We start from the raw sequence: 19,991 nt of genomic DNA on the forward strand, positions 1-19,991 counted from the left end.
TTCCAGGGCCTCCTGCCTTTGTCTACTTCCCTAGCAATCCCATTGGGAGAGAAAATTTCTTTCTTTTCTGGTATTGACTGCCCAGCTGTTAACCCTAAATGGCTAAGCAAAGATAACAACAACAATAAAACTCACAAATGAACCTGTGACTATATTCTGTTAAATGTCCAGGAACAGCATAGGTAACTATTTCTTTTTCTGTGCAACTTTTCTCTGGTTCCAAATGTCTCATCCGAGAAAAAAAAAAAGATTAGAAATTCCAAGAGACACTATTTGACAATCCAGCTGCTGCCAGAGACCTGTATCTAGAACATCACATCCCCTCTATTTTCTGACCACTTTCAAATAAATGGAAACAAAAGTCTTAAAATAGAGATAGGCAGGGATTTCCTCCAACTTCTAATTTTAATAGCCCGATTAAATTCTGGACTCATTTTCCGTTTATTCAGTCCGCTCTTATACTAGCTCCTTTCCCACAGAGCCGGCCATTTGCCTGAGCTTAGACAGTGTGTTAGGGCAGAGGTTTGGATAGATCCCAAAAAGCAGATGTTTCTTCTGCTTTCCTAGAAATTAAATCTGGAACAAACTTGCCTCCAAGATACATCCTGTGTTTGTACCTAACTGGAGAAAATTTTTGCATTTGATTCTCCCACTGGGTAATGTGGTTTTAAGTTCACATTTTATATTTAGCCATCTATCCTTTTAGATGACATCCTTAAACTCTATACTCTCTTCTCTCAAAAACATGGGGAAAATAATTATAAATGGAATAGACCGAGTCCTGGTCCACTTTGGCCGGGGTCTTCACAGCTGATATTATAGTTTTGATTACTACCCTTCAATGTGTTATAACCTACAGAAATGAGTGGTTTCAAGTGTCATGTTTTTCCAGGTTATTGATCAGTGCTGTTCTGTGAAACATAAATATTTTGGGCACTGAGTTCTTTATCCTGACATGGAAAGGTGAGCAGGAACCGGGTGGGAGGTGCTTAGGGTGATCAACTGTCCCAGTTTGCCCACGGCTGAGGGGTTTCCCAGAACATGGGATTTCAGTGTTAAAACTAGAGAAGTCGGTGGCAGACCAGGAAGAATTGGCCACTCTAGATAGCCTCAGTCCTAACCATTCCCAGAAAGAGAATTACTACTGAAGGTACTACTGATTAGGGATATTCAATGACCGATCAGTGTGAAAGAAAAAGAAACATTCAAATCATTATCTCAGGGGGTGTGGATGGGGGAGGTGTGCAAATCATCACCAAGTCTATAGTGCAGAAAATCTCTGCGTGATCCTCCTTCACATTTCCATGAAGCGCTGAGGCATGGGACAAGTGATAAATATTCATGTGATGGCTTTACAGTGAACCCAAAAGAATGCATTTAAATTATACCAACTACACAGATGTTTTCCAGTTGATATAGGAAGGTTTTAGAAACAAATAATAATGAGAGAATCTAAAGAGATAATAATTTCTACCATAGGGCTGGACGCTCATCCCTATAATCCCAGCACTTTGGAAGGCCTACGTGGGTGGATCACCTGAGGTCCGGAGTTTCAAGACCAGCCTGGCCAACATGGCAAAACTCTGTCTCTACTAACAATACAAAAATTAGCCAGGTGTGGTGACAGACCCCTGTCATCCCAGATACTCTGGAGGCTGAGGCAGGGAAAATCACTTGAACCTGGGAGATGGAGGTTGCAGTGAGCCAAAATCGTGCCGTCGCACTCCAGCCTGGGTAACAAGAGCGAGACTCCCTCTCAAAAAAAAAAATAATAATAATTTCTACTAGTTTCTAACTCTCCTCCCTCTATACCACGAGTCACTTGAGAGATCTTTCTGTAAGGGGTGGGATTAAGTGAAACATATGGGATTGTAGGAATGGAATGTTCATTCTAAGCTTTATAAGAAATAGGCAGTGAGTCTAGAAAATGTAAACTCATTTTAAGAAGCAGGACAATCAGCCAGCAACTGATCTCTCTGGCTATCTCCCAATTTGTGTAACTGTAGGATTGGAAGATGCCCTCCGAGGCTCCTTGCAGTTCTAAGTGCTGTGATTATTTCAGATTCAGCATAGAATAAAGAGGAGGCAGTTTTTATGGGAATATTATACTTGAGAGCCTTGGTTTAGACTGAGTACTTGACAAAGGAAGTCTGTAAACTAGTAGGAAAATCGACCAGAGATAAATCTAGAAGGCTTAGAAGTGAGGAGGAAGCTGGTTAACTCCAATAGAAGAAAAGCCTAGGAGAGGAGAAACCAGACGGGGATGTGCTCAGCCTCCCTCGGAGATGGCCCAAAACCTAGCAAGGACTTCAGGGTCTTTGTGAACAGCAGGTTTCACATAGGACACAAGAGGGGATTTGGATTCTAAGGCAGGAGGCCCTTTTTACTGTAGACCCCCAAAGAGCTTGAAGAAGGAGCTCAGACATGGACCAAGTGCAGAATTACAGATTTTCTGTGAAGGAAGAATTATGTGAAGATTGGCTGTAAGGAAGGAGATGGATAGAAAGAAAATGAACCAGGAAATGTCCAGAAGAGGTGACTGATGGCAGCACAAGCTAAATCCATCAGGATGACCTGAGTATCTCCAGCTTACTCAGTAGAGATGGAAGTTGTATCCTCCAATATTTTCACAATTAAGTTCTGATCTTTTAAACCTGGCTGAGGAGGAAGATTATGGGAGAATAAATTTCACAAAAGTACCGAGCTAAATGACAAGGCTTTGAAAGCACAATTCTCATCCATCCATTCTCCAGAAATGTGGTGTCAAAGGAGACACAAGGTAAATGGATTCAGGGAAAGCCTTCTGCCACTTATGGCTTTATCCGAAAGCGCCTTAAGAAAGAATGCCACATCCTCGGTGCCGTGGCTCATGCCTGTAATCTTGACACTTTGGGAGGCTGAGACAGGTGGATCGCTTGAGTCCAGGAGTTCAAGACCAGCCTGGGTAACATGGTAAAACCCCATATCTACAAAGAAAAAATATAAAAATTGGGCCGGGCATGGTGGCTCACACCTGTAATCCCAGTACTTTGGGAGTCCGAGGCAGGTGGATCACGAGGTCAGGAGTTCAAGACCAGCCTGGCCAACATGGTGAAATCCCATCTCTTCTAAAAATACAAAAATTAGCTGGGTATGGTGACACGTTCCTGTAATCCCAGCTACTTAGGAGACCGAGGCAGAAGACTTACTTGAACGGGGACCCAGGAGGTGGAGGTTGCCGTGAGCTGATATTGCACCACTGCACTCCAGCGTGGGCTACAGAGTGAGACTCAGTCTCAGAAAAACAAAACAAAACAAAAACAAAAATTAGCTGGGCATGGTGGTACATGGGAGGATCGCATGAGGCCAGTAAGTTGAGGCTGCTGTGAGACACAATCAGATCATGCCACACACTCCAGCCTGGGTGACAGAGTGCAACCCTGTCTCAAACAAAGAAAAAAAGAAAGAATTCCACATGAGGTCAGAGGGTGAGAGAAAGACAAGTTCATAAGTAGATCTAGCATGGAAAAACTATGTGGAGAAATGGTTAGTTAGAAAAGGAGTTAATATATTTTTGCTTAGGACACAGCTAAGACTACACATGGTCCACTGTGTGACTTAAGGGAAAAAATTTTACCAAAAATCTTAGCAAGGTCGTTTACATCACCAAATGATGGATTATTTCATCAAAGAAGCAGCCTTATAAAAACTCAGATCTTGGCTGGGCACGGTGGCTTATGCCTGTAATCCCAGCACTTTGGGAGGCTAAGGCAGGTGGATCATGAGGTCAGGAGTTTGAGACCAGCCTGGTCAATATGGTAAAACCCTGTCTCTACTAAAAATACAAAAATTAGCTGGGTACGGTGGCACAAGCCTGTAATCCCAGCTACTCCGGGGGCTGAGGCAGGAGAATCGCTTGAACCCGGGAGGCAGAGTTTGCAGTGAGCCGAGATCGCACCACTGCACTCCAGCCTGGGTGACAGAGCAAGGCTCCATCTCCAAAAACAAAACAAAACAAACAAAGCAAAAAACCAAACAGACAAAAACCTCAGGTCTGGTCTTTGAAGCAAGAGTCTTCTCTGTCAGGATGTTCTTTTTTCTTTTCTTTTTTTTGAGATGGAGTTTCGCTTTTGTTACCCAGGCTGGAGTGCAATGGCGCGATCTCGGCTCACCGCAATCTCCGCCTCCTGGGTTCAGGCAATTCTCCTGCCTCAGCCTCCTGAGTAGCTGGGATTACAGGCACGCGCCACCGTGCCCAGCTAATTTTTGTATTTTTATTTTATTTTATTTTTTTGAGACGGAGTTTTGCTCGTTATCCAGACTGGAGTGCAATGGCACGATCTCGGCTCACCGCAACCTCCGCCTTCTGGGTTCAAGCAATTCTCTTGCCTCAGCCTCCCGAGTAGCTGGGATTACAGGCGCGCACCACCATGCCCAGCTAATTTTTGTGTTTTTAGTAGAGACAGGGTTTCACCTTGTTAACCAGGATGGTCTTGATCTCTTGACCTCGGGATCCAACCGCCTCGGCCTCCCAAAGTGCTGGGATTACAGGCCAGAGCCACCGCGCCTGGCCAATTTTTGTATTTTTAGTAGAGATGGGGTTTCACCATGCTGACCAGGAGATGGTCTCGATCTCCCGACCTTGTGATCCACCTGCCTCAGCCTCCCAAAGTGCCGTCTTTTTTTTTTTTTTTTTTTTTTTTTTTTTTTTTTACTTCTTTGCTGCAGAATGGGGAACCAATTTGGCAAGCACATGATGGTGGTTGGACCTTGGGTTGAAGAACAACCTGTCTGGAGCAGGTGCTGCCCCCAGGCTGGGCTCAGCATGGGAAGCATTCCCAAAATAAGCAAGATGATTTGGAAAAAACGAGTGGGAGAGAATGGTCTCATTGCTGTTGCCTAAGAGCAGAGGAGCATTTAGGAAACCTCAAAAAAAAGATTGAACATGAGCCAGGTGCACTAGCTCATGCTTGTATTCCCAGCTACTTGGGAGACTGAGGTGGGAGAATTGCTTGAGCCCAAGAGTTTGGGGCTGCAGTGAGCCAAGATCATGCACTGCACTTCACTCCAGCCTGGGAGACAGAGTGAGACCCTGTTTCTAAAAAACATGGCTGAAAGCTACTGTTTGAGGTTGACCCTTCAGGATTTGGCAAAATAACCTAGGGTGTGTGTGTGGGGTGGGTAGCGCGGGGAGCAGGCGGTGATGTAGGTCGTGCTGATTTGCAGCTAACTCAGCAGCAGTGCTGAGGGTTACCAGCATCCTAAAATTATTTCCATTTGACTCAATTCAATAGACGTTTCCTGTCAGCCCACTGAATGTTCATTATGCTAGGCTGCCAAAAATATAAACGGCCCCAAAGACATGGTAGTCTAGTCAGGCTAATATGATATTCACATTAATAATGATAATCCAAAAATTCTAGAGTGACATAAAAGCATTACAAAAGAGGTTTATAAAGGTATAAAATTGGCCAGGCACAGTGGCTCACGCTTGTAAACCCAACACTTTTGGGAGGCCGAGGCAGGTGGATCATCTGAGGTCAGGAGTTCGAGACCAGCCTGGCTAACATGGGGAAACCCCATCTCTACTAAAAATACAAAAGTTAGCTGGACGTGGTGATGGGCACCTGTAGTCCCAGCTACTTGGGAGGCTGAAACAGGAGAATCACTTGAACCCGGGAGGCAGAGTTTGAAGTGAGCCTAGATCTCGCCACTGCACTCCAGCCTGGGTGACAGAGCAAGACAAAAAGAAAAGGCATAAATTGAGAAAAAATAAGATCAGAAAAAGCTTCCTAAATAAGACACCATTGTGTGTCACCACTGAATGACACACCATTAAATAAGGCCATTATTTAAATGGAGAGTTGGAGGACAATGGCCCAGAAAGGGTGACATGAAGAAAAGGACCCATGGCAGGATGACAGGCAAGGTAGCTTTTCTGAAATGTCCCTTTCAGGGAAGCCAGCAAAGGGAATTGATGTTGGGGTACCACAGGTAATACTGAGAGGATCTTCAACAGGGAGATTCTGACATCCAACCTGCCATGTTGAGATGTCTATACTGAATAATTCAATAAATTGTTGACACTCATGGAAGCTTTTGGAACTGAGAAAATGTTTTTCTTAGAGCTATGTCTTAAGAAGCAAAATATGCTATAGTGTTAGCATGATTTGAAGAGGGAGACTTGGGTCAGAGAGACCACTTGGAGTGGGTCTGACAATAATCTGCTTGACAGGTATGGCAAGCCAGAGGTAAGAGCAGTAATGATGAAAACAGGAAGGGTAGAATTTGCTAGAAACCTCTCGCAGACAAAATGTACAGAATGTGCTGGTTGGATCTGCAGATATCAGAAGCGGGGAGGTTGGCTGACTTGATGGCCATACCATAAAGATTGTGAGTGGAAAGCTGGGCGTGTAGGGAGGAGGGAGATGTCAGCAGGTACTCATGGAAGCTTCGAGAAGAGATATTCAAAAGACAGGGAGATGTGGCAGAGGGCCTGGGAGCTCACCATAGGGAAATGAATGGTGAGTACTGAGGTGGTGGTGAGGAACTGTATGTAAACCAGATCACCAACGGGGGAAGAACTGCAAGAGCCACGAAGGAAACTGAGGAAAGACCTGAGGAGGATGTTTCCTCAAAACTTAACATTTCTCAAATTCTGAATTTCACTGAGAGTAGTGACTCCAAAACTCAACAGATAGCTAAGTCTCATTTCAAGAGTCAGCCAGAAGGTGAAAAGAACAGAGCTGCCTTTTCATTATCTTGAGGTTTAGGCTCAAAGTTTGAGGACAAAGTCAAGATTCCATGATAAATTTTGCTGGCTTCAGTCTTTGGTAATTGTCTTGCTAGCACTTTTAACCATCTCTGCCTTTCTTAGTAACAACTTCTAGGAAAGATCAGTGTGGACAGGAGACAGAGCATGGGATTAGAAGTAAGAAGAGATGAATCTGTGCCCTGGCTGTGGCAATTATTAGCTGTTCAATACATCTAAGAAATATGTACAGTAGCTATACATCCTACACAGAAGTGAGGTTACAGAGTCAATGAGCAAAGGGAGAAAAGTCTGACAGTTAAAATTCCTCTGGAGACATCCCTTAAGAATGCACCACATTCCAACAGGGTCAGTCTTCCCTTTAATCTTTTTTTCTTTTTCTTTGAGACAGGGTCTTGCACTGTTGCCAAGGCTGGAGTGCAGTGGCACCATCATAGCTCACCGCAGCCTTCACCTCTGGGGTTCAAGTGACCCCTCCACTTCAGCCTCCCAAGTAGCTGGGACCACAGACACGTGCCACCATGCCCAGCTTTTTGTATTTTTTGTAGAGATGAGTCACTGTGTTGCCCAGGCTTATCTTGAACTCGTGGGCTCAAGTGATCCTCCCGCCTCAGCCTTCTGAGTAGCTGGGGATAGAGGTGTGTGTCACCAGACTCGGCTAATTTCATTTTGCTATTTTATTTTTTGCTGAGATGTGGTCTCACTATGCTGCCCAGGCTTATCTTGAACTCGTGGGCTCAAGTGATCCTCCCGCCTTGGCCTCCCAAGCTGGTGGGAGTGCAGGCATGAGTCTAAGTCTAACCTTCTTTATAATCTTGGCCCAGATGGTTGTTTTTTCTAATGAGCAGTAGATGAAGAAGCTGGTTTGAGCCGAGGAGCTATGTTATGAGATAGACATAGACAGTCCTTTAACATTAGTAAGCCCTGGGAAGCAAACTCTATCAAGAGAATGAGCAGAATTTTTGGCTCATTCTGGACCCTACTCATTGGGTGAAATGAAAGGCAGGGTAGCATGGCCAACATCATCTAAACCCATATAAAATGTGTGCACACGCATGGGTACATGTGTGCATGCATATAATTCAGTTTTTGTAGGTTAAATAAATATAAGTTGGGACTCCATCATCTTGAGTACTGCTCATGTGCCAGGGGTAGGCTAGGTGTAAACAGAAATAGGTATGTACAGCTGCTGCTCTTGAAGCCTCGTCTAAAAGTTCACTAGGAATATACAACACAGCACCACAAAACTTTTATGGATGGGCACAGTGGCTCATGCCTATAATCCCAATGCTTTGAGAGCCCAAGGCAGGAGAATCACCTGAGGCCAGGAGTTCAAAGTCAGCCTGGGCAACACGGTGAGATTCTATCTCTATAAAGATTTTAAAAATTAACTGGGCATGGTAGCACCTATACTGCCAACTACTTGGGAGGCAGAGGTGGGAGACTTGCCTGAGCCTAGGAGGTCGAGGCTTCAGTGAGCCATGATGGTCACTGCACTCCAGCCTTAGTGACAGAGCAAGGCTTTGTCTCAAAAATTTTTTAAAACATAAAAATAAAAAGACCAATAATAGTACAACGTGGTACAGAAGTCCAGAGGTGTGAGAATTAAGAAAAGTATTTTAGGCCAAGTGTGGTGGTTCATGCCTGTAATCCTAGCACTTTGGGAGGCTGAGGTGGGTGGATCACAATGTCAGAAGTTCAAGACCAGCCTTGTCAAAATGGTGAAACCCTGTCTCTACTAAAAATACAAAAATTAGCCGGACACAGTGGCAGGCTCCTGTAATCCCAGCTACTCTGGAGGCTGAGGCAGGAGAATTGCTTGAACCCGGGTGGCAGAGATTACGGTGAGCTGAGATCACGCCACTGCACTCCAGCCTGGGCAATAGAGTGAGACTCAATCTAAAAAAATTAAAAGAGAAAAAAAAAGAATTTTACAGAGTGTGACTCTAGGCTGAATCTTAAAAAAAGAAGCACATGTCAGTCAGATGCAGGAGAGGCATCCGGGAGCCTCCTGGGAGAGGGACTGGGTGTGTCAAGGCAAGAAGGCTGGAAGTGGCAGCACAGGGACCCGCAAGTTATCTGGGGAAGGGTGCAGCTAGAGATATCCCTGAAAGGCCAAGGGGGCCAGATCACAAAGAACTCCCCGTGTTTGGCAAAGGTGCTGGGATGCTACCCATATACCCTAAGGGAAGGGAATTCATAGGCTGTTTCTAAGAAGGAGAGGGCTGTGTCGCATGATCACACTGGGTGCATGTTACAAAGGTCATCCTGTCACTGTGGAGGATGGGCCAGGGAAACTAGTTAGGAAGAAATTATACTACTTTAAGAGAAAGAAGAGGGGTAGAAGACAGCACCAGAAGTGGAAAGTGTCACAGGGGGGTGATGACTATCTTGGCCGGAGGTGTATGGGTAAAAGAATTTACCAAGACAGCTGTAGGTAGAGAAAGGTAGATTTATTCAAGAAAGTAAGACGATACATTGCAAGAAGGCAACGGGCAGGCCAGCAGGAGCTGACTGCAAAGAAGCAAAGGCTTGCTGGAGATGTTATAGGATAGTATTCATGCTGAATAGAGCTTTGTGCAGTCCTAATGACACCAAGGTTGCAGGGAGCAAACCTGCAGCTGTCTGGAGAGAGCTGGGCATAGGAAGATTGTGAATTATTTGCTCAGGAGCTGTGTCCTGGACCCTGAAGAAAGCTGGACTTGCAGCTTATCTGCTCTCCCTTGGTCCCACCAGCTTGATTCCTTTTTCCTAATTAGGACTCCACAGAAAACAGTCACGTGGCAAGATCCAGTTTGCTGAGAGTTTACTCTGTGCCCAGCACTCGCCCACGAGCAGGGCGCTGTCAGATCTGCTGTTCTCTGGCCTCCTGCAAGGGCCTGTGCAGTTCAAGCACTTCCTGCCTCATGCCAGGTCCAGCTCCCAACCTCATTTGCTCGGCCACAGCCACGTGGGCTGCTTTTCTGGCTCTGCAGATACCAGGCTCACCCAGGACCTTTGCAATCCCCATTCCCTCTCCTGGGACCTCTTTCACAAGTGCGTGGCTGGCTCACTCTCATTCTGGGAGGCAGTTCATGTGCTCCCATTGCCAAGAAGCCTTCCTGTCCCATTTCATCTGCAGTAGGTTGCTCCCTGTATATTTCCCTCACAGCACTTCTCATCCTCTCTAATGATTCAGCTTCTCCCTCTCTACTATGTATTGGTGTCTTTCCCTTCTAAAATGTATCCTCCATGAGGTAAGGGCCTTATGTGTCTCATTCACTACTGTTTCTCAGTACGCAGCCAAGTGTCTGGGTGCTACACAAATATTTATTAAGTGAATATCCATTTTATAGATGAAAACACAATAACAACAACTAACTCATTTACACCTTACATATTTGATATCTATTATTATTTTCCCCATTTTACAGATGAAGTCACTGGGACACAAAAGTTAAGTACTTTGTCCAAGGTCACACAACTTATAAGGGAAGAGCCAGGATTCACATTCAGCCTGTCTGGCTGCAGGGTCCAGGCTTCTGCCATCTGTGCCATATTGCGATGCAAAGATTAAGATTGACAGATGTCAGGGGGTGCATGGCTAGTGATGGAGGAGCCAGGAGTCCGACCCTGTGCTATCTGACTCTGGAGCCTGAGCCCTTGATGCCTACACTCCAGGAAGAGCCAGATTAGCAGGGATGAGGGTAGGGAGAGCTAAGGGAAAGAGAGAACCCAGCCTGCAGGTCTGAGCTAACAGAACAGTGTTGAATTCAGGGACTTGCCAAGGGAAGAGTCTGAGTTTAGTTCAGAGTGTATAGAATTCGAGGGCCCTCCCACCCCCCCTCACACATTCTCTACTCTGCTTCCTGCTTTCAGAACAGGGTACATGACTCGGCCCCTCAAATCCCATCTTCACATTTGCAAAATGTGGATTTAAGTACCTACCAGATGGGATTCTTGTGAAGAGTCAACCAAGATACTCTAAACCCATAGGTACATGTTCAGTAAACATTAATTGCCTTCATCTTTCCTACACCTCTGCTCTCATGAAAAAGCCAAAATCTCCAGGAAAACAGGCTGAATATTAGAATAAAAGAGAAAGTTTCAAATTGGGTCTAATTATAAAACCATCCTACAAGCTGAATAAGACTTAGAATTAGCCAAGTTTCATCTTCGGAACGCTTGCAATAATTGCAATCATTAAATGAAGAATTCATTACACTGGGTTCAATTTAAAATAAGCGGATAACATGTGTTACCTCCTTCCCTTGGATGTTTCTTTTTATTCTGATTTCTTGTTAGGCATATGCAATATTTGTCTTTGGACAAGTCACATATTTTCTTTCTTTTTTTTTTTTTGAAACGGAGTCTCACTCTGTCGCCCAGGTTGGTGTGCAGTGGCGTGATCTTGGCTCACTGCAACCCCTGCCTCCTGGGTTCAAGCAATTCTCCTGCCTCAGCCTCCCAAGTAGCCAGAATGGCAGGTACCCACCACCATGCCTGGCTAATTTTTGTATTTTTAGTAGAGATGGGGTTTCACCATATTGGCCAGACTGTTCTCGAACTCCTGACCTCAGGTGATCCACCGTCTTGGCCTCAAAAACTGCTGGGATTACAGGTGTCAGCCACAACACCCAGCCAAGTCACATATTTTCATCTTAAATTTTCTCATCTGTAAAATGGGAACAGTCCCCCTTTTATGGGGTTTTATAAGAATTAAAGGAGATAATGTATAAGAAATTTCCCTTGCAAATTAAGTACTGTCCAAATATAATAGAGTGACATTATTATTAAACATGTTTTTATGAGAGAAAAGGGTATGCTTAGGTCAGTTAAAATTGCTCAAGTGGGGCTGGGCACAGTGGTGCATGCCTGTAATCCCAGCACTTTGGGAGGCTGAGGTGGGTGGATCACAAGGTCAAGAGATCAAGACTATCCTGGCCAAGATGGTGAAACCCCTTCTCTACTAAAAATACAAAAATTAGCTGGGCACGGTGGCACGCGCCTGTAGTCCCAGCTACTCAGGAGGCTGAGGCAGGAGAATCACTTGAACCCAGGAGGCGGAGATTGCAGTGAGCCGAGATTGCGCCACTGCACTCCAGCCTGGTGACAGCAAGACTCCATCTCAAAAAAAATGTCGTTCAAGTGGTTCAAGTTGTATCCACCACGTACCCATATGTCTATCACTAAATCTTACCCTCTAATATTACAGGGATGTGCTTGTGAACATCCCCACCCCAGTGCAGGACAAGGAGGTGTCCTGTAGGGGGCCTGTGTGTCACTCTGCCCAGCGTCACCCTGAGCAGCCTCCTCCACCAAAGCCTGTCCCCAGCCCTTGGCTTCAGGGCAGGAAAGGGACCCAAGAAACAATGGTGAGCATTCTTCATCCCTGTGATTTGTTTATGGATAGAAATTTGGTTTTGTGGGGTTTTTTTTTTTTAGACAAGGTCTGACCTGTCAAGTGATCCTTTCTGCCTGGGCCTCCTGAGTAGCTGGAAGTACAGGTGTGCACCACCGTGCCTGGTGAATATTTTATTTTTTATAGAAACAGGGTCTTGCTTTTTTGCCCAGGCTGGTCTCAAACTCTTGGGCTCAAGTGATCCTCCTGCCTGGGCCTCACAAAGTGCTGCAACTACTGGTGTGAGCCACCGTATTTGGACCAAGCAGGGCCAATCTGAGGTCTCCCTTAAGCTGCTGCTGGAACTCTCAGGAAAAAGGGTTTCTTGTCCCCCAAGAGCAACCACTGTGAAAAGCAAAGTGCACTTGGAGCTGCTTCTGGCTTTCAGGGGAGAACTTGCCTGATGGAAGACAGCACAGAGATGCTGAGAGACAGGGGGACCATCTCAACCTGACTCTACCCATCAAGGTCTCATACCCAGGACTGCCTCTCAGACCTGGGCAAACGGGGACAGTTGTTCACCACAGAGAGACAACCTAGCAAGAAAGGGTACTGAGCACACTGTTTCACTCGCTGATCCGGCTTGATTGGGAGCTCCCTTAGGCATCTTGGATATGTGACCCGACTGACTGCTTGTTTAAGCTCCTTTGAGTTGAGTTTCTGACACTTGCAACCGAAAGAGTTCTAACACCCTCCCAAAGAATGTGCGCATGTAAATAAAAGTCACAGTTAAAAAGAAAAATAAATCAAAGTAGGAAACATGATATTTTTAGAATTAAAAATGAGGAAATGGGATCATGTGGTCCCTTCTGAGGTCAAGAGAATTTGACAAAGGGGCTCTGAAAAAAAATACAAACGTATACCAAATGGAAAAAGGAAAAGAGACAAATGAAAACATTCTTACGGAAGGAAAACATCATGGCATGAGAAAGGTCAGGGTAATGAACGAGCGAAGATTCAAAACACACTTAGTGCAGCAAGGGAAAAAAAGTAGCTGAAGCCAAAGAGGAGGGTAACTCTCTTCCTTAAAGACAAGCTGCCCTGAAGTGTAAGAAGACAGTCTGGCTGTGGTAATGGACTGGGAAGAAGCTAGACCAGCGGCGACTGGAGTAGATGATGAACGATTTCACAAAGCATAAAGCAAAAATCTAAATGGCTTCAGGTGCTCTGTCTTAAGGAAAGTACGCAGATAAAAATGCTGGGAAAATAGCCAAAAGAGCTAGAGCACATGGGCATTTCTTAAAGTGACTCAGAGTAATCATTACAAAGATTTGAGACGTTAGAAAATATACGGGCACCCCGGAAGTCAGGGAAGCTACTGCTGTCACAGCATGGTGCTCTGTAGTATGGGTCAGAGAAAACTGTGATCCTGGAGAATTTCCTTTGAGAATGTGGCCAGGAGCGAGGGGGCTAGACCCCCCCATCTGTGCACAAGCCACACAGAACAGAAGGACAGCCACTCTACCTGGTTCCCCTGAAGAGGAGTGTGAGACTGGGGTCCCCAAGGACCTCTATCACCATTTCTAACAGTGTGGAAAGAGCCTAATGGTTGAAAACCAAGACAGAAGTCACCCTCAGTAGAAAGACAAAATAAAAAAAAAAAAAAGGCAGCATGAAGCTATGTGATTTAGTGCTACTTCTATGAATATCCTTTCTATTTAGTTTCGCCAATTCTAGGATACTAATCATTTTCTGGGTTACACTGCTCTTGGGGGTGCTTTGGGAAACTTGAAATGCCTGCACAGGGTCTTGCCAACACATTTTAATTTAAGGTGTTTAGGAGAGAGGGAGGCAGTCACTTTGAGGGAAGAAATGTATACCAGCACCTGCCCTTGCACACTCGCAAAAAAGATGTTTACGCTGTATGGACAGAAGAATTTTAGCCCTTAAAACCTGACACTGAAAACAGAAGAGCACTGCTGGGTGCAGTGGCTCATGACTTGGGGAGGCCAAAGGGGGCAGATCACATGAGCTCAGGAGTTCCAGACTACCCTGGGCAACATGGTATAACCTCGTCTCTACTAAAATATGAAACATTAGCTGGGCGTGGTGGCAGAGGCCTGTAATCCCAGCCACTTGGGAAGCTCAGAATCACTTGAGCTTGGGAGTCGGAGGTTGCAGTGAGCTGAGATCACCATTGCACTCCAGCCTGGGCTGCAGAGTGGGACTGTCTCAAAAAAAAAGTAAATAGAAGAGCTGATATTGATGAAGGCTGTGTGGTTATATAAGAACTAGATTCATGAGCCAAATCTTAAATCAGAAAGAATGCTCAAGTGTAAAACCATGGCAGTTACTCGAGCGTGGGATTGGATTTTACATTGCGTTTGAAGGTAGAGAGAGGCACCGCTAGGGCTAGGACATTTGAAGGTTTGTTTGCTGTAATTCACTTGTAATTTAGGAAGGCCCTATCTAGAAGCAGGATATCCTTTCTCCCTGAACCAGGATGTTGCCCAGAGTCTAAGAAAGGAAGGAGCCAAAGCCCCAGGACATGCCACATTATCCTGAAAGGTATCCTTTGCAGAATCAGACAGGACAGAGCACTGACATGGGTTGCACTGGCTTTCCTCTCCAGGCAGTTGCTCTCTGGAGGAGCTCTTGCCTCCAATTCCTTCAAGGGAAATGGGATGCACTCACCAAAGCTGACAGGCATACATGGTACAGGCTCACTAGCACTTCCACCTTTCTCTCTACAGATTCCTCGTAGCAGCGTAGGAAGCCTTTACGCAGTTCTAGGCATTGTGTCTTTTGCAAAGAAAGGTATGCATATATGAAAGGGGTCTTTCTACTTGGGTTCCCCATTTTGTAACTGGGGAGATTTGAGGTCCCATGAAGCTCTGTGATTTACATGGGGTCACACTGTTGCTGTGAGAAGGTAGAAGCCAGTATGCCATGGCACAAACCTACAAGAAAAAGAGTGTTCTCTCCTATACCCATCCAGATACCATTCTCTCCTATACCCATCCAGATACCACTGTCTTCTATACCCATCCAGATACCACCCTCACCTATACCCATCTAGATACCATTCTGTCCTATACCCATCCAGATACCATTCTGTCCTATACCCATCCAGACACCATTCTTTCCTATACCCATCCAGATACCACCCTCACCTATACCCATCTAGATACCATTCTGTCCTATACCCATCCAGATACCATTCTGTCCTATACCCATCCAGATACCATTCTCTCCTATACCCATCCAGATACCATTCTGTCCTATACCCATCCAGACACCATTCTTTCCTATACCCATCCAGATACCACCCTCACCTATACCCATCTAGATACCATTCTGTCCTATACCCATCCAGATACCATTCTCTCCTATACCCATCCAGATACCATTCTGTCCTATACCCATCCAGACACCACTCTCCTATACCCATCCAGATACCATTCTGTCCTATACCCATCCAGATACCAGTCTCTCCTATACCCATCCAGATACCATTCTGCCCTATACCCATCCAGACACCATTCTCTCCTATACCAATCTAGATACCATTCTGTCCTATACCCATCCAGACACCATTCTCTCCTATACCCATCCAGATACCATCTGTCCTATCACTATCTAAATACCATTCTCTCCTATATCTATCCAGATATCACTCTTTTGTTCTTCCAAGAGATTGGAAAGGGGGTAAGGAAAAAAGGGGAATTCTTTTTCCCTTAATTTTCTTATATTATTTGACACTGACAAAACTGACCAGGCTTCTGGCAAAGTAGCCACAGAAATTTACATCTAATAGAAACCAAAATCCATGTTTTTCTTAAAAAAAAAAAAAAAGGCAACAATTCGGACTTTTGCTAACTTAAAAAATGCCTTCATCTCAGCACAATACTGAAGAAACCACTTGACTGGTACCCAACTGTTATGAATTTTAAGGAAAGAATGAAAATAGAAAGGAAATAATATTTAAATATGAAAATCACTCTTAAGTACCCAATGCTCCTCAATGATATGTGAATGGTAGAAAAAACAGATCACAGGTGAAAACAGGATGAGCCCAGGGAGAGGCAGATGAGGAGAGTGTGTGCAGCATATGAGTGAGTCCCATTCACTAGGCAAGCCACTCTGAGACTCAGACACCAGGCATGGTATTTTCCAGAGAATGCCGGCATGTTTATCGCCCAGCAGGCCCTGCCCTGCAGCCTGAGAGCACCTACCAGCCCTTCCAACTTGGCAGCCCCCCAACAGCCAGAACAATGGGTGCTTTTCTCTTGCTATAATAATGCTGTCTAGTTCATCAGAGATCCATTTTGTATTTTTCATTGAGTCCAAAGCACACTGTTTCCTTCAGAAGAAATCCTATCATGTTTTACACACTTAAAAAAAAATCGGTCTGGTAAATTAGTAAAGAGAGGAAAATTTTGATGGGAAAGCACGGGGTTTCTCCTAAAATCTCATTATTTTATCTGAAATAAAATGTATTTTTAAAAATCCTACACGTACAATACAGCACATGCATGAGTCCAAATATTTCTCAGCTTAACAATGTGTTAGGGAGACAACTCTGGTGCCATAGGAAAGCCTCATGCTTTACCACTCATTCATTCACTCATTCACTCACTCATTTATTCATCTAATATATACTTGAGCATTTACTATCTGTCCTAGGCACTGAGGAGCATTTAATGAAATAGAAAATATTTCTGGTTTCATGGAACAAGTGCAGAGAAGACCAAGAACAAACCCATGAAAATAGGCAAACATCCTAATTCCACATGGCAATAAACTCTTTGAAGAAAAAACGGTGGTGTGCTGGCCAGCGAGGGGGCATATCAGAGCTGCTGATATCTGAGAGCTGAGATCTGGCTGAAGAGAACCAGCCTGTGGAGACCTGGAGTAGGCAGGATGGTGGCCCAGGCAAAGATCCTAGGGTAAGAGCAAGCTTGACAAATTTAGGGGAAAGAAAGAACACCAGTGTAGACTGAGAACAATAATAGCTATTGTGGTAAAGATGCAATAAGGTGACGTGTGCAAAAGAACTTGATGGGCCACAAAGTGGTACCATGGAAAGTATTATTTAGCACTGCTAGAACATATGAATGATCACATAAAGAGCATCATTCTGGGCCAGGCATGGTGGCTCATGCCTATAATCCCAGCACTTTGGGAGGCCAAGGTAGGGAGGATAGCTTGAGCCATGGAGTAGGAGACCAGCCTGGGCAACATGGCAAGACCCTGTCTCCACAAAAATTTTTTTAAAATTAGCCCAGCATGGTGGTGTGCACCTGTAGTCCCACCTACTCAGGAGGCTGAGGTGGGAGATACTTGGGCCCAGGAGGTCCAGGCTTCATTGAGTCGTGATGGTGCCACTGCACTCCAGCCTGGGCCACAGAGTGAGACCCTGTCTCAAAAAAATAAAATCATTCTGCATTTAGAAAGGACTATATGTATATTCCAGTTTTCATCTTCTACTTCCTAATAAAAAGTGGCTGGTTATTCCAAAGCCCTTTCAAATATGACACATTTCTTTTGCATGAAATAGGGAACTGTACGTACCTGGAATCCTATTGAGTGTCACCCAGAAATGCTCATCAGGACTGAAAGTGTCCTTGGACCACTGGAGCAAATCAACAGCCCGTGGGTCATGCAGAACAAAGTCGGCAAACTCTCTGGATAGAGCCACATAGGCAGAGCCAAAGTAAATAGTGAGGTTATGGGGGGGAGGCGGTTTCAGTGCTGTCGTTCTTATCACATAGGAAAGCTCTTTGCCCAGGTGCTCTTGGTGCACATATTTAGTCCGTCCAATTGCATGAGCCGGGGGCAGCACTCCTGGGGTGATATTTTTCCCTTTAAATCCCTTCAGATACTGAACTATTTCCTTGTTGGTTTTCAGGGGGAAGTCTTGCCCACAGGTGTTGATAACGTACTTCCAGGAGACCTCCAAGGCAGAAAGATCTTTGATACAGTTCAGGTCAGCCTGGAGCCTGGAGATTCCACCATAGACAACTGGTTCCATCTTGGAAGCCAGAAAAGCATTTGGGAAGCAGCTCAACAGTTGCTCTACTGCTTCTTTAAATTCAGTTGTTGCTTTTTCATCCACATGGACACAGTAGATATTTTGGGGCATGTAAATAGCCCTGAAGAGCCTTGCAAAGGTGTCGAAGTGATGATGGATGACCATTATATACGCCAAGGGAAATTCAGCTTCTTCCTTAGATAAAGGGGTTGTGATGTAGTGGCTGTGGGTCAAGTATTCCTTGCAAGAAGACTTCTCATGGATCATTAGTTTGTTTTTCCACAGGAAAGGTGTTTTCCCATTGATAAAAGATGTGCAAACTCGAGTCAGCATCAAAGAGTCTGAGATATTTAGCCTCTGGAAGCTTTGATCGCCCCCAAAATTGAACACAGAGAAGACGATGAAAATAATTACACTAGAGACAGAAATTACAAAGAGGTAACGCATTGATAAAGGCATGCCTCTAAGAAGGGTGAAATGTCAGAGACCGTCAAAATCTCTAAGTCTTTTTTCCAAACTCACTCGTTTCTCTGACTTATTTTGGAACATACTCCAGACATTCCTGCCCCGATGGAGACGCTGGGAATCGATTCCGTTTCATCCCGAGAGTCCAGCAGCTGTCTCCGTGTCCCCGTGCCGATATTACAGCCGGATCCGCCTCTCTCAAACCTCCTTTGTTTGAATTTCCGTGGCAGGTTGCTGAAGCTCAGCCTTCTCTCCTCCCTCTGCCTCCCCGTCTACATCTGCTAGCTGTTTTGCTAAAACTCCGGTAACTCTCTTTCCCCGGGCAGATTTACTTTCCCGGATCTCTTTTCTTTCATTTCCCATGCCACCCCCGCCCCCCGTTTTGCCATTCAGGGAATGAGCGCAGTGAAAGCCAGAGTTGAAGTGATGAGCTCTGGCAGGCGTGCCGTTTCCTGCTAGTCCCCTAGCGGGCGGCTGAACGTGCCCTCTCTTGTTGTTGGTGGCAAAGATCCACAACCTGGTTTCTCGGCTCTTCCAGCGCAACCCACGGGACAGAACATAGCTTCTGTTTTCCAATGCACTGTTTCATGAAACCTGACACAAGTGACATTTCAAATAAAAGAAAGCCTCATCCATCCCAGCTCCATTGTAATGCTTTTTGGCCCCACCCCACTGTTTTGCAAAAACAAGAGCTTATTGGGGGAGGAGTTCCGGTCCCAGGGAGTCTGAAATTGCCGGGGCACCTTGGGCCCCTGACTTTGAAACAAACCCCTCCTCTCCTTTCACTTCCAGCATCCGCTGTGGTGTTTGTCTTAGAATACTGGGGTCAAACGGGCAAGTCATAAGCTACATCTACTGAGTCAGATGAGACCTTAGAGCTTCATGGGAAAGAATTTGAATCTTGGTCACAGATGATGCTGAGATAGGGATTTGGTGGGCACTCAGGCTTTAACCACTCAGAGAACGGGATTGAATGCTCAGAAGTGTCATATGCCTGCCCAGTTAAGCCTAGCCAGTGCCTAGGAAGTGAATGTTTTAATCCCCTATTTGTAAATACTGTGTTCTGGCCAAGGAATATCAAGCTGTTTTACTTAGAAGGTTCTTGTCTTCAACTTTTCACCTTCCCACGAGCTAATTTTTAATGAAATACAGATTAATTCATTTTATATGGTATTCTCGTAAAATGACTTGCAAAATACCAACTTCACCACTGACTGCCTGGCAATTTCCCGTCACTATTTACCTGGCCTAAACAACTCGGTGCCTGAACCCCAAGGCATTCACTACCCCACCCCACGAAGAAAGAATGCCCTTTAATGCACATATTCTTGCATTTGAAAAGTCTTTACCCTGCCCTGAATGGAACTGATAGGACAACACGCGGATTCCTTGCCTTCACAATGGTCAGGAAAACCAGTGTT

General features: G+C 45.1%; 1 protein-coding gene across 2 annotated transcripts in view; it reads right to left on the minus strand.

The window, feature by feature from the left end:
* GCNT2 (glucosaminyl (N-acetyl) transferase 2 (I blood group)) overlaps positions 1-19,991 on the minus strand; it is a 103,721-nt gene that overhangs the window by 54,466 nt on the left and 29,264 nt on the right. Inside the window, exon 1 of one of the 2 annotated variants that reach the window (XM_054253708.2) lies at positions 17,646-18,995. The exons of the other annotated variant lie outside the window; for it this stretch is intronic. Within the exon in view, the coding sequence (XP_054109683.1) occupies positions 17,646-18,564 (919 nt within the window). The 5' untranslated portion in view covers positions 18,565-18,995. Of the gene's footprint in view, positions 1-17,645; positions 18,996-19,991 lie in introns of those variants that run through there. 2 annotated transcript variants of the gene reach the window in all.

The sequence above is a fragment of the Callithrix jacchus genome, chromosome 4 (genome assembly GCF_049354715.1).
Source record: "Callithrix jacchus isolate 240 chromosome 4, calJac240_pri, whole genome shotgun sequence".
Lineage (NCBI taxonomy): Eukaryota > Metazoa > Chordata > Mammalia > Primates > Cebidae > Callithrix > Callithrix jacchus.